Source organism: Athene cunicularia (genome assembly GCF_003259725.1).
Source record: "Athene cunicularia isolate RWA chromosome 4 unlocalized genomic scaffold, athCun1 chr4_part3, whole genome shotgun sequence".
NCBI classification, from domain to species: Eukaryota; Metazoa; Chordata; class Aves; order Strigiformes; family Strigidae; genus Athene; species Athene cunicularia.
The window spans coordinates 90,012-103,694 of NW_020799100.1; the positions used below are offsets into that span (position 1 = coordinate 90,012).

Consider the following 13,683-nt stretch of genomic DNA (forward strand, 5'->3'; position numbering starts at 1 on the left):
CTTCTGAGAGGGGCTTTGAAATCCCCCCGGGGAGCTTGCTCAGAGAGCATCAGGGCATGCTGGGGTGGCTGCCTCTTGGCACATGGGGGGAAATCTGCCTTCGACTCCCCCTTGCAGGAGCCTGTTTGAGGCTGCAGCACCCTGGTGCAGAGCAGCTGGCGCGCTCACAGGGGATAACTCTCCAAGGGCCAATCTAGGCAAGTCCTGCTGCTCATACCAGCAGGCAAAACAGCCACCGGGCACCTTCCTGTGCACGGCAGGACAGTCGCCTGCAGTGGTTGCTGCCAGCAGTCCCTGTGGCTCTGGTTCAGCCTGCCTGCACGTTCCCAGGCACTCTGGGAGTCAGCTGAAATGATGGGGCGTTCCCAAAGGCAGTTTGCCTGTGGCCACCGTGAGTTGGAAACTGGCAGTGGGTAACAGGATGGACACAAGTGCTTCTGTGCCTGGGAACAGTCCCAGGGATGTTTTAATTGCTGGTTGGTTACACCTGTGTCTGGCTTTGACCAGAGCCAAACACTGGGCAGAGAAGACGACCCTTATTTCTAGCCAGTGAGAGCTCATCTGCCTCATTCATAGAGCTGATGTTTGCCTGATGCAGCAGTGCCAGGACTGTGTTTGAGCAACATAACCCTCAGGACCTTTCTCATGAGCATCACACTCCCTTGCGACTAGGTGAAACATCTGATACTGCATTTTAGATTCATCTGACACCAAAATAGCCAGTTAGACTTCACACCAGGATTCATCCCAGTTCCTCAGAGCCAGCATGCAGATGCTGTAGCCCCTGCTGGAAGTAAATATCTGTTTTCCATTCCCCTTAGAGGTACTGGTGACACCCCTGCCCTGGGGCAAGAGTTGAATTTGAGGCCCTGTCACCTGGGACTTCATGGAGGAGTTTTCTGTGCCTCTCTCTTTTCAGAAGTCCTACAGAAGCAAGCTGAAGATTAATGTTTGCCAGAGCAGCCAGAACCTCCAGCTGCATGTTTCAGGGCGTGGGCTGGAGCCACAGCTGGAGTTCAGCCCCCCAGTGCTTGAGCTGGGACCATTGCTGCCGTACAGCCGTGGAGCAGAGGGGACGGTGGTGGTGAAGAACCCATGCAAGTTCCCCATCGAGTTTTACTCTCTGGAGTTCGACCAGCAGTACCTTGCTGAGGAGCAGGTGAGAGGGAAGCTCTGGTCCCCATGTGCACGCTCCCGTATCTTCACAGTGCTCCAGTATTCCCAGGTTCATGCCAGGGAGATGGAGACAGTCCCCAGGGCAAAGCCTGGTGGCATTTCAGGGTTATCCAGCTCTCTGGCAGACTGTGGAGGGGCCTGGGTAGTCCGTGTTGTTAGAAACACGCCCTGCATATGGCTTCTCTTCCCTACATGCACAGATCCTGCAGATGCTTAAAGATTATGACTGCCATAACACCTTATTGCTGCCTCCACGTGCCCCGGGTGAGAAGCTGCCCCCAGAGCTGCTGGAGTACTATCAGGACCAGAAGAGGCTGCAGGATGAGGAGTCCAAGACTGGGGAACCAGCAGGCCAGGACAACGGTGAGGGTTTGGCATTGGCTGTCCTGAGGGTGGACACAGTGGGGAGTCCAGCCCGCACACCCTGAGCTCTCCACAGGAAGCCCAGGCTTCCAGCAGCCACCCATTCCCCAGCTTGGTGGAGGAATTCCAGCGTGAAAGTCTGTGGCTTGTAACATGCAAACTTTGAAGATGTCCAGTCTCTGTCAGATCAAGGAAGAAAGTCCTCTGCTGGGATCATTCACACTGTCTCATCCCAGAGCTCATTTGTTTTTTCCTCCGTGTTTGATAAAAGCCAGTCCAACGAGGTGGACTCTAAATCTGAATGAGGAGGAGGAGGAGTAAGGTGTTGAGAAAAGACAGGGGATGGGTCATGTTGCAGATAGGGCAGGGACAAGTGAGAGGCCAGAGAGGTTCTCCCCAGTTTTGCCAAATGAGCACCTTTTCCCCCAGGAGATGCTGGGATGAGGGTGATGCTGTTCCCTTTCCTAGGCAGGGCAGTGTTCTCTGTCCTGCGTGACACTGCAAGCCGAGATGGCTTTTGGTGACCTCCTAAGGGCAAAGGTGGGAGCTCTTTGCAAATGCTGTTATGATGAATTCAGAGCCCAGCAACATCTCCTGGAGTAATATTCCTAAAGCATCCAGCTTTTGGATAATCACTCGATGTGCAAATGGAGCCTCTCCCTTGGGACAGTGTAAAATGCCTGGTTCTGCCTGTCCACCCCTTCCTCAGCAGGACCCAGCACCATGTTGACGTGATGGGAGATTTGGCCCAGTCCTGTTAGGTATTGCCAAATGCTTGTTCTTTCCTCTTTCTGCCACACCATTTCCTATACTCTGAAGAGGCACCTTGACCACCATCTAGGGCAGACCCTGATCTGCACAAGCCTAAAGGAGGGGCATGGTGAGACCTCAGTGTGGTGTTGGTTTCAGCAGAGTCTTCTCTACCAGGATCTGAGGGGATGGGGAGGATGATCAGGGTCATAGGTAAGCAGGAGGCTGACTTTTCTATCTGGTTCCTCACAGCAGAGCATGGGCAGAGCGTCACCAGCAGCAATGTGGCCGCAGGGGAAGTGGCCGACAGTCCTGTCCATAGGGCCATCGCACGCCACCTTGGCATCGATATCTCTGCAGAGGGGCGTGCGGCCCAAGACCGCAGAGGGATAGTCGTCATCATCCATGGGGCACCCCTGACAGGTAGGTGAGCCGAGCCCGTGGCTGCAAGGAGGGCAGGGGGCGCAGGAGAGACCCGTCCTGGTGGGCCGTTGTGCTTGGTTGACCAGTTGAAGCGAAGCGAGGTAAGCCACAGCCCTGCTGGTACATGAAGTGGTCCCAGGCCTTCACCAGCGGGGGCAAGTGCTGTGGCTCACCCTATGTCCACACAGCCAGGCTATCCTTCCCCACACACGGTGGCCGTGTCCCCGTTGCTTGGTGGGAGCACGATGCCTAGTGACCAGCTTGCCTCATTGAGTGCGGTCCCTCGCCCACACTGACCCCCAGCCCGTGCCCAGACGTTGCCTGAGGCAGCACTGGCCAGCACAGGGGTGGCGGGACCGGGCTCGAAACAATGTCCTGGCCCAGGGTTGAGGTCACCACGAGGGACAAAGTGCTCAGCTGGGTGTGAGGTGGAGGTGATCCACCTGGGTCTAGAGGACAACGCTTCTAGCCATGCTCAGCTCCCTCCCTCATGGTCTCCCCTAAAGGGGCATTTGATTTCCCACTGTCCTTGAAACTTTGAAATCCTGTCTGGGGACTTTCTAGACCTGTCACTGAAAATGCTTCACGTGCAAGTGTCACCAAGCAGTCTTCCTCTCTCTCAAGGAAAGACGGCGGCAGCGGTTGCCCTGTCCAAATACTACGGCGCTGCCTGCTTGTCCATCGACACCGTGGTGACAGAAGCCATCTCAGACAGGAGCAGCTTGGCAGGGCTGCGTGCCCGGGAGCTGTGCATCGGAGATGTCACCGAGCAGAGCTGCAAGGAGGCAGAGGGTGCCGGTAAGGAGACATGCTGGACCCAGAGCAGCGCTTCAGAAACCCACCCTGACCATCCACTTCTGCTTGCTCCAGAGAGGGAGTCTGACAGCCTCTTAGGGAACATGGGTGCAGCGTGTAGAAATGCAAAGCCATTTCATAAAACATTTCGTGTTATTAAAAAAAATAATCTCTGTTTTAAGGGCTCAGACAGGGGCACTTTTACTGCCTCTGGGCTTCTCAGCACATACTCCTGTTCCTAGGAGTGGTGAAGCACACCTGTATTCTTCTCAGGGGTTTTTACATTTCCTCAAAGCTGAATCCAGCTGACTCCTCGTGGCCATCAGGCACAACTGATGCCCACTTGAACAAGGAAGAAGCCCTCTGAAGCCGCTCGTGAAGCACTAGACAACTGACTTTGAGTGTGGCTTCAGAAACAGGAGAGGAAGGGAAGAATAACTTCCCAGAGTTTCAGATGAGACTCTTTTCTCCAGAGGTTTCCCTATACTCACTGTCAGGTCACACAGCTCGTGCATGTGGTGCTGTTCTGCACCTGACACCAGAGACTTTTAGAAAACCTGGTTGGGCAGTTGGTGCCCCGAGCTCTGCAGAGTGAGGCCATACCCTGGTTCTGGTGGGGGAAGTTTTGCATTGCTCAGCTTTGAACCTGGTTGGGTTGGGAGCTGGCAGAAGGAAGAAGGGTCTGGGCCCCAGGTGGGGTTAGCCCATGCGGAGGATTTAGCTCCAGTGGAGATGGGGGATGCAGCTGGGGCAGGGCTGCACGTTACTGTCTCCATGTGAGAATGCAGGATGGGCGCAAGGTACAGAAGTGATGCTCCTGGAGGATGGAGCCTTGGCTTGATCCATAGGGGAGCCACTGTGCGGTGTCACCTGCGTGCACATTTGTGAGGAGGGACATGAAGCTGTGCCTTAAAAACTCTGGCTTTAAAATCCAGTATCAGGTGGTGTGCTTCACCATGCTAAAAAAGAGAAGCAGGGCAGGAACTACTTCTGGAAATGGGTGCTGCTAGTGCCCGGCAGGCTGGGGGACGAGGGCCGTGTCCCTGCCAGGGCGCAGGGCTGTGCCCGTTGGGGTGGAAGGTGCCTGCTTGCTCCCCACTGAGAGTCTGTCCCCTCCGCAGGTCACAATGCAGATGAGTCCCTCAGCAAGCAGTTCCACACCAAGGCCAAGCGCAGCCTAGACACGAGCCGGTACAGCTCTGTGGACAAAGTCAGCCTGCAGTCCATCAGCTCCCAAAGCCAGGTGAGTGCTGCAGCAGGCGAGAAGAAGACAGATGGCTCCACAACCCGATCCCAGAAGCAGCATCTGATGGATCTGACAGGCTCCCAGGTGAAGCACGACCTGCACTGGTTAATGCCTGGGACCTTTCTGTTGCCTCTGAGAAGTGAAGGGGCTGCTTCCAATGGAGGCTCTGTTTTCACCCAGAACCTGGTGCAGGGTTCTGTAGTGCAGAGAGCCAGCTGGGCAGGCTGGGCATGGCTCGAGCTGGGAATGAAACCCTGGCAGAAACACTCTACGGCATCTCAGCTGTTTGTTGGCAAAGTGCAGTCCTGGCTAATGTGGCTGCAGCCGTGGGCAAAGCTGCAGGATGCTGCACTGGGGGCTTGTGAGCTTGGGTCTCTGCTGGCCATGCATGCACCCTCCAGCGTGCTCCCCTGGAGCTGCTGGCCTGCAGTGTTGTTCTAGTCTCCTGCTAGTGAGAAAGCCCAGCTCCAAGCCCAGCAGTTGGAATTGTTTGGGGGTTTCCAAAGCAGTTGATTTTTCTGGTGGTGTTCAACATTACAAGGCTCATCAAGTTCTCACCTCTCTCCCCTTCCCTGCGTTCCTGAGCAGCAATCGCTGAGCATCGGTGGCAGCACATCAGGAGAGCTGGGCTTTAGGAGCTGCGTGCTGCCCGAGGACCTGCTGGTGGCCATCCTCTCTGACAGGCTGCAGGTACGTGGCGTGGGGGCGTTCTTTCTACAGGATGACAGGCAGCGAGGTACAATTCAGAGAGGAGGAGGAGTGCTGTGCCTGCTCTTGGAGGAGTCCTGGGCTGCGTGCAGGGATCCGTGGGTGAAGCTGCAGATGCCATAACCTGGCAGAGTGCGGGGAAAGATCAGAGCTTGTCTGAGCTGCTGCACTTGGAACTGTGATGGCTGGTGATCTCTGACATCAGGCTTTAGTGACTGGCTGAGAACCCAATGCATGCGACAGCTGACTTTCTCTTCCTTTTTGGCTTTATCTGCAGCTGAGCGACTGCTACCAGGGAGTGGTGTTTGATGGCCTGGAGACACTTTTTGCACGCAACATGGCGTCTGCTCTCCTCTGCCTGCTCAAAGCTGTCAGAAATCGGCCTTACATCTATTTTGTGAACCTGTTCCAGGATTATGCTTCTTGGAAAGCCAGGGAGATGGCTGCAAAAGAGCAGGAAGGTGAGACTCTTCACCTCTGTAACTCAAATGTTCTCTCTCAAGCCCTCAACCTTACCCGTGTGTATCTGGGTTACCAGCAGAACTTGTAAAAGGTGTTTTTATTAATCCTTCCACCTTCTGCCTTGATGTAGTCAGCATTCAGCTTACAGTTGCTTAATATACAGCAATGCTGAGGTTGACCTCAGTCTCTAACATTAAAGCTTGGGCACAAGTGTAAGCTGCTGTGGCTCAATAACTAACCGCCAGCCAGCCGTCCATGGCGCTGGGGCGTGTGAGCCATCCAGGCATGGGAACTCACTGAGCAGCGATAGTTTGGGGGCCTGTCTGAATTTTGAAGCAGGGATGTGAGCTCGCCAGTATCTCCTGGCAGGATGATAGGCTGGGTCGGGACAGAGTTGTGAATCCTGGCAGCTCACCCAGAGCAACAAGCTCTGCTAGCAGGCACTGACAATTTCTCCTCTGGTCTGTGCTGAAGGACGGGAGCAGGAAGAAGCTGCCAGGAGGGAAAAAGCACGCCTCTGGGAGATGAACGAGGACGAGTATGATGCCCTCACCGAGGAGGAGAAAATTCACTTTGATAACAGTATACTGCAAGTCCAGCGTGAGAGGAAGAAAAGGTCTGTAAGCCTTCTATGGGTGCCTCCCCAGGATAGTGTCCCCGAAGGGTTTCCCTGCTCTGGAGACCTTGGTTGAGCTCAGAGGGGTTACCAAGGCCAAAAGCATTAATTACCAGCAGCACAAGGATTGCCAGTTCCACCTCCCTGGTTCCCAGCAGAGAAGGCACCTTCCTCCGGTGAGATAAGAACACCCTCTCTCTGCTTTAGTGGTGAGCCCTTCGGCTTAGACACAAGCTGCAGGGAGCTGGGCTCTGTGTTTGCCTTGCCACTGTGCTTACAGGTGTCTCTAAGTTAATGATGTTCATTCTCATCTTCTTCATTGCCCCCCTTCTCCAAACCAGAGGGGTTGTGGTGTGGGTTGGTGTGAGGCGCAGCTGTGCTGGCTTGGTTTAGATCCCAGTCCTGGTGTAGGTGAGGCCCTTGCACTGCTGAGCTCCCAGGGTTTTCCTTACTGAGTGACACCAGCCATAAAGCTGGTTTCTCCTAGGCTCAGCTTCAGCTGCAACAGCAGGTGAGCCTGGGAGAAGCTCTGATCCAGCAAAGCAGCCCTGTTCAGGAGGATACACAGGATAAGCTTATGCCTCTCTTAACTCCTGCCTGAAACTTGGGGAGGGACTTGCTTAAAGTGAGCCTGTGTGTCAGCACTTCTTTCAGCCCCAGCTGAAGTTTGTTTCCCTGGATCAGTCAGTCTTTGGCAGCATTGCTGGAGGTGTCCAGGTGGACCTTACTGGAGAAGTAGTGCAATTTAGACCTTGTGACAGCAAAGCCTAGATTTGGCTGGCCCTGGAGGTCCCCTCCCACTTTCCCGCACTTTGCATGTCCCAGCCTCCCCAGGTTGCGGGAAGTCCACAGAGCTGGTCTAACGGTTGTGCCTGGCCTCAGGGTCAGTGAATGAAGTGCGGGACCAGCTGGGATTGCAAAAAGCCCAGATTTCTGTCGGTGACTCTCGGGGATGTTTTGTTTGTCTTGCTGAAGGGAGATGGAGCAGCTGGCTCGAGAGCTTGAGGAAAAGCTAGAACGCTTGAGGGAGGAAGAAGAGCTGAAGAAGTCATCTCAGTGGGCCAAGAGAAAGCTTGGGAAAGACAAAGATAATGCGGCAAGGAAGAAAAGCCAGCCTGGAGTCGGGCAGGTAGGTGGTTGTGTTTATAGAGAGGAGTAAAAGCCCTGGGGCCCCTCCTGCTGAGCCGTACGATTCCTGGCACAGCCAGCAGCCACCCGCAGTGCTGGGGATGAGCACCTGGCCGTCGGTAACACACGGGGCTGTGCTGGGAAACAGCAGCCAGTGTTTGATCCTGCTGCTGCTTCACCTGGGGTACTTTTGCCTGGGTTTGTTGGGTAGAGCTGCTCTTCTAGGGCCATGCTGCCTTTGAGTCATGGCTTCACATAACTCCAAGCCCTAGATAGTTTTAGTCCAGCATTTGTCCCCGTTCTGCATGTGACTTACACCTCTGAGCCCTGACCCGCCTGGGATGTGGTGTCTTTTGCTACCTGCCTGGCAGGAGATACCACCAGGCCCTCTAGGTATTCATTAGCAGCCAGACTTCCCAAAGTGTCAGCCAGACACAGGGATGGATGCTCAGCACACCAGAAACATGCCCAGAGGACTGCACAGGAGTATGGTGGTGTCTTAAGTTCCCTGTTTGGGTCAGGGAAGCTGTTCTGTTTCTCAGCTGGTTTGCAGGACTCCTCATCACTCTGGCGCTGGGGAGTTTAGTGTCAGTTGGTGCTTGGAAATGCTCACCGCTTTTTCCTGCTCCTCCTGCCCAGAATACAAACGCATCCACCAGCAACAGCAGCGCATCCATCGGCAACCTGTCCGATGTCACCAAGGGGGGAGAGAAGACGGAATCTGCAAAGGAGCACCTGGACTCTCTTGCAAGTGACAAGGAAGACAAGAAAAAGCAGAGCAAGGCTCCCCTGACAGATGTCTGCCCAGCGGAGGTTGTACAACCGGTGGACCCAGAAGAGGGGGAAACCAAAACCGAGGTGCAGAGTGACAGTGAGAACTTGGCCCTGAGGTTTAAGATCTACGAGGATTGGCAGAAGGATGTCACACATATTTTGTCAACCTGGGACAGGGCTCGGGGTTTCCTGCTGTCCCCTCTGAACCAGGAAGTGGTGCAGCACCACGTACAAGGTCAGCACCATCGCAGGAGCCAAAAGAACAGAGAGAAGAAGCGCCAGGAGAGGCTGGAGAAGGAGTGTCTGGAAAAACTGAATGCTCCGGAGGACTCCAAGTTACCTGGGCTGGAAGGGGAAGGTGCAGAAGGGTCAGCCAGAGGCCAGGACATTGGGGTGCCCTGCTTGGACATCCAGGTGCTGAGCCCTGCAGATGTGACGAGGGCGATCCTGGAGAGTGGCAAGCTGCCAGCAGCAGAGCAGGTAAAGCTTTGTGAGGTTCAGATGCGGAGCCTGCCATGGTCTGGGCCCTGGCGCATTGTGTCCCGCCAGGTGACAACAGCACAGAGCCTTGTCCAGGCCACTGATGATGTTCCACAATGGCTTCACAGCAGCCACGTGGCTGGGGAAGTTCTTGCCATCCCTCAGGTCAGGGGGAAGAGGGAGGGCTCTCTGTTCAAACATCCTCTCTGTTCAGAGTTTCCCAGTCTGGAAATCATTCAAAATGGTCCCAGGGTAGGGCAGCTCCTGGTCATGGTTTTCTTCAGCTGAGTCACTCAGATTTCTCTCTAGGTCCCACTTGTAGGTCCTGGCACTGCTCTGGAGCCTGCCCACCCTGCTGGGCATAAAAAATCACTGTACTCCATATGCACAAAAAAACCCATTGTCAAAAGCTCAGTGCCTTTCAGGGAGTGTGAGGATGAAGGTGACGGGAGTATAAACAGGGTTTTCTCTTATGCTTTAGGTCCTGGATGACCTGGGACTGGGTCCCTCGGGGCCTCCCATTCCACCTACGGCTTTCTACTCTGTGATCCGCTACCCAGAGAAGCGGATGGTCCCTGCAGCAGGAGAAGCCCTCGAGCACTTCGCCTTTGTTGTGCCCGAAGGTGCCACTGCAGAAGAAGAAAAGAAGGACACCAGAAGTCTCTTGGATGTGCCTGCAGTGAAGGTGCCAGGGCAGGATCCAGGCTGGATGGGGGCATGGGGGGGCGGGTGAGATGGAAAAGGATCACTGTGGAAGGGCAGTGAAGACATGACAGGGCCCCATGTCTGCAGGCACCACTCCTGTCTGTCTGAAAGAGACAGCTCTGCTTAAAACATGGGCAGTTCTGTAAAATGAGAGGAAAAAAAAATCAGCTAAACCCTTCAACTTCCCTTGAGGAGAGGGTCCTGGGCAAGGAGGAGTGTTGTAGGCAAAACAAAGTCCAATAAGGAAGACCAAATCCATGGGCAGAGGTGGTTGGTGGTTTATTCTCTCTCCCGTCTGTTAACAAACCTGCAGCTTTCTCTCTGGGATGGGGGTGTCTCAGGGCAGGTCTCACCTCTCTCCCTTTCCTCTCTGCCTTGGTGTGAAGGTGTCAGAGGAGCAGGTCACGCCAAGCAGGGGCCAGTCGGGGAAGGAGAAAGCCGCGGGCAGGCCGGAGGCTGTGAGGAGGAAGCGGAGCTCCAGCCGGGCAAGGTCTCCAGCCAGGAGAGGTCTCCAGGTGCCGGGCACGGGAGCACCCACACAGCCCCCCGGGGCGCACCAAAGCGACATGGACACGGTCCCATCCCCGGGGAGATCCGTCAGGTGAGCCGTGAGGGAGGAGGTGATCCCTCTGCTTCACGTCCATCTTGCCAAGCGGGGTCTATCGTCCCCAGCTCCGCAGGGACCCTCTGCCGGTGTCTCCATGGGATGGCGAGTCCATGAGCTGCCTCCTTCTCTCGTTTTCTCGTTAGCAATGTCTGAAGCCTCCTCTTTCATTGCCAGGCTGAGCAGCTGCCGGTGGATAGTGCCTGCCCACGGCGAGGTGGAACTGAAGGTCCAATTCAGCTCCACCGTGCCGGGGCAGTTTGATCAGATGCTGCATTTTGAGGTTCTGGGGACAAACCGAATGTACCAGGTGCACTGCAGGGGTACCTGCCTGTATCCTACTATCAGCCAGGACCACGGTAAGGCTGGAGCATGGGAGCCTCCCACACTGCTCCTCCCTGAACTCAGAGCCAGGGCTGCCCCTTGTGCCCCAGTGACCTTCTGGCTCAGGCAGAGCATGCTGCCTGAGCCGCCCAGTGTCTCCTCCCATGCTTGGAGCTGGGAACCAGTACTGGTACTATGGGAGACCTGGGCTAGTCTGAGGGATCAGAATGTAAGTTTGATACTGACTTTTGGCAGATAAGCATGTACCCTTAAGAGGCTTGAAAGTCCCGAGAAGAGCTGAGAAGATTAAGGAATGCCAGACTGGAACTGCCTGACCGCAAGGAGAGGAAGGTCATTGAGGCTGCAACAGAGAAGAGGGCATCCAGCTGTGAACTGTTAGTCTCTAATGAAACCATTCATATACGGACACATATGCTTCATAAAGTCATAAAAAGGCTTGTTGGAACAATAAAGTTGCCATTTTGCACAATTCGGTGTTTGTCGTTGTCCTGGTTCAACTAGGGTTGGGTCAAGTTTTCCCCAGCAAAGAGAGAGGGGGAAGAGATCTCCAGCTGGGTTATTCATACCATGACATCAGGTCCAGGGGTGGAGCCCTTTTACGTTCGCTTTTGGTTTTGGGGGTTGCGACACACGCGGTGGGCTTGTTCCCTGACCATTTTGCAGTATTTCTCTATATATCTTTTGTCCTGTTCACTGTTATTGCTGTTTATTGTTGTTAACATTGCCACTGCTGCTATTCAGATTGTTTCATCACACTGTTGTATTAAATTTCTTCTTATTTTAGCCCGGGGTCTGTGTTTAACTTAATTGTTTTCAAGAATTCTTTCAATCCTGGTGTAGTAGTATTCCCTGGAGTTGGACAGCACTGCCAAGAGTCAGAGAAAGGTAATGCCTCAGAGAAAAGTCATGGCTCAGGCACAGAGGGTGCAGAAGGGTGGTGCAGGTTCCCTCTAAGCCTGTGCCCGATCTGTCAGTGCACCCCTTTGGCCCTCAGGTCCCAGGAGGGATCCCCCTCTGCTGTGCCCGGGGCCTCCAGGCACCCACAGCAAGCTCTGGGAAGCAGGTGTTGCGGGAGGCCCGTTTGGTTGAGTCCCATTGCCCACTGTCTGCTGAGCGTGGCTGAGATGCTCTTGTTTCCCAGCTGGCAAAGTTCTGAAAGTCCTGTGATGGGCTGTGCTGGGAGGTGAGCATCTGTCTGAAACCAAAAAACTCCACACCCCAGAGGTGACAGTCCTCCTCAGAGAGCCATTCCTGGCTTCTTTTCAAACACTTGCTCTGCACTAACCGCTGTGGGCTGTGATGCTGACAGGGTGTGCATTAGCGGGCACTGGGGGCAGAGCCTGCGACAGGGAGAGGTTTGATGTACGACACTGGGTGACTCAAGGACAGCAATTACCTGGCTCACCCGCTGATTGAATTGCCTCATCAGAGGCTGGCACCGCCTGGCTGTCTCCTTCCCCAAATTCTTCCTTCTCCATAGCCTCACGGTCCATCTCTAGAAAGAAAGAAGGTCAGATTAAGCAGAAGTAGCCATCTCTCATTGGGATGATGATGCCTTCCGAGGGCAGTAATTCTCAAAATACATCACAGTGCTAAGAAACAAGGCCTGGACATTTGGGGGTGCACCTAGTCACAGGTCCAAGCAAGGTGTCATTCATGGAGAAGGCTTTCAGCACTAGAACCTATCCAGTTTAGCAGCAAATCCTGACCTGCCCAGAGACTAGGAGACTGCACGTGATCTTCTTCACATTCCACTTAGTGCGTTTTTGGCAAACTGCAAGGTGATAGCAGGTTGCGTCCTTCAGAGAGGACAGGAAGATGCCATAGCCAGCTGAGCTGGGGACAGAGGTTTTCTGAGCAGCACTTCCCACGGTCTCCCAAAACAAGAAGAAAACCACCAGACAGTATTCAATAGCACAGCTAGAAGCAGAGATCTAAGGCACTCAAGACAGAATTCACAGTCCTTCCTTTTCACTGCCTTCAGGTCAGGTGTCCGGCCTCACGCTGGGTGTCCAGCTTTCACCCGTCCCTGACACCGAGGCGTCACCGAGAGGCCTCAGACATCAAGGAACACCAGGGACTCGGAGCAGGCTGTGAAGCTGGGACTGCTCCATCCTGGCCAGGGCAGGCCTGCAGCCCCAGCACTGTCTGCTGGTCTCAGCCAGCCCCAGCTGCCTGCGCATCCTCTGCACTCTCCCCACCGGCCACTGGCAGGCTGCTGCCCTCTCAGCACTGAGCAGCAACCAGCTCCTCAGCAAGTCCCTCCCGCACTCGAGGCCTGAGTGCCACCAGCTCCTGCCAGCTGGACACCACCATCTACCCAGAACAGCTCTGGCCCCAGTAAGGCTGTAATTGGGGCAGCAGCGGTTCCTGGGGCTCGGCTGGAACCCCAGCTGCCAGCAGAGACTCGACCATCTCTGCAGCTCGCCAGCGCCCGCAAGGCCTGAAGCTGAGCGTTGCCACAGGGAGGCTCTGGTCGGCCCCTTCCTACTGGGCAGGCTATGCCTTGTCCCTCCACGCATCTAAAACCTGAGCTTGCCAAGGCTTCTGCTTAACAGGGACACACACCTACCATGGTCTGGCATGGTCTGGTCCAGCTCCTTCAGGATTTCCTGGAGGACTTCTGAGGAATGCTGGGAGGGTTTTCCTGTATCCGTGTTATATTTTGCTCTTTGAGGACCTGACGGGAAAGTCCAAAGTTAAATTTCTCACAAATGCTGAAAATGTGCAGACGCACAGGCCCGGGCCACAGCCGGAGCCCGAGGCCAACCTCTGGGCTTTTGGAGCCGGGGATACAAAGGCTCTGAAGCTAATTACACACCAACTGAGAAGGAGATACTGGCAGCGTACAAAGAGGTCGGGCTGCCTCAGAAGTGGTCGGCACTGAAACACATCTCCTCCTGGCACCCCAACTGCCGGTGCTGGGGTGGATGTTCAAAGAAAGGCTTCCTCCACACACATGCAACAGATGCCACGTGGAGTAAATGGGTTGCGTTGATAACAGAACGGGCTCAATATGGAACCCCAGCTGCCCATACTAGAGATGATTACGAACTGGCCAGAGAGCAAAGATTCCGGGATGTCACCAGAACAGGAGGTGACACGTGC

General features: G+C 54.8%; 1 protein-coding gene across 1 annotated transcript in view; it reads left to right on the forward strand.

Annotated features, from left to right (window-relative positions):
- The window catches only part of LOC113480132 (hydrocephalus-inducing protein homolog), a 96,047-nt gene extending 85,199 nt beyond the window's left edge, over nt 1-10,848 (forward strand). The window contains exons 34-46 of the mRNA XM_026848750.1: nt 920-1,159; nt 1,377-1,539; nt 2,542-2,712; nt 3,337-3,510; nt 4,629-4,750; nt 5,294-5,443; nt 5,739-5,922; nt 6,398-6,539; nt 7,515-7,668; nt 8,307-8,921; nt 9,403-9,606; nt 10,013-10,227; nt 10,408-10,848. Of these exons, the coding sequence (XP_026704551.1) occupies nt 920-1,159; nt 1,377-1,539; nt 2,542-2,712; nt 3,337-3,510; nt 4,629-4,750; nt 5,294-5,443; nt 5,739-5,922; nt 6,398-6,539; nt 7,515-7,668; nt 8,307-8,921; nt 9,403-9,606; nt 10,013-10,227; nt 10,408-10,813 (2,940 nt within the window). The 3' untranslated portion in view covers nt 10,814-10,848. The remainder of the gene's footprint in view (nt 1-919; nt 1,160-1,376; nt 1,540-2,541; nt 2,713-3,336; nt 3,511-4,628; nt 4,751-5,293; nt 5,444-5,738; nt 5,923-6,397; nt 6,540-7,514; nt 7,669-8,306; nt 8,922-9,402; nt 9,607-10,012; nt 10,228-10,407) is intronic.
- Nucleotides 10,849-13,683: the final 2,835 nt, after the last annotated feature.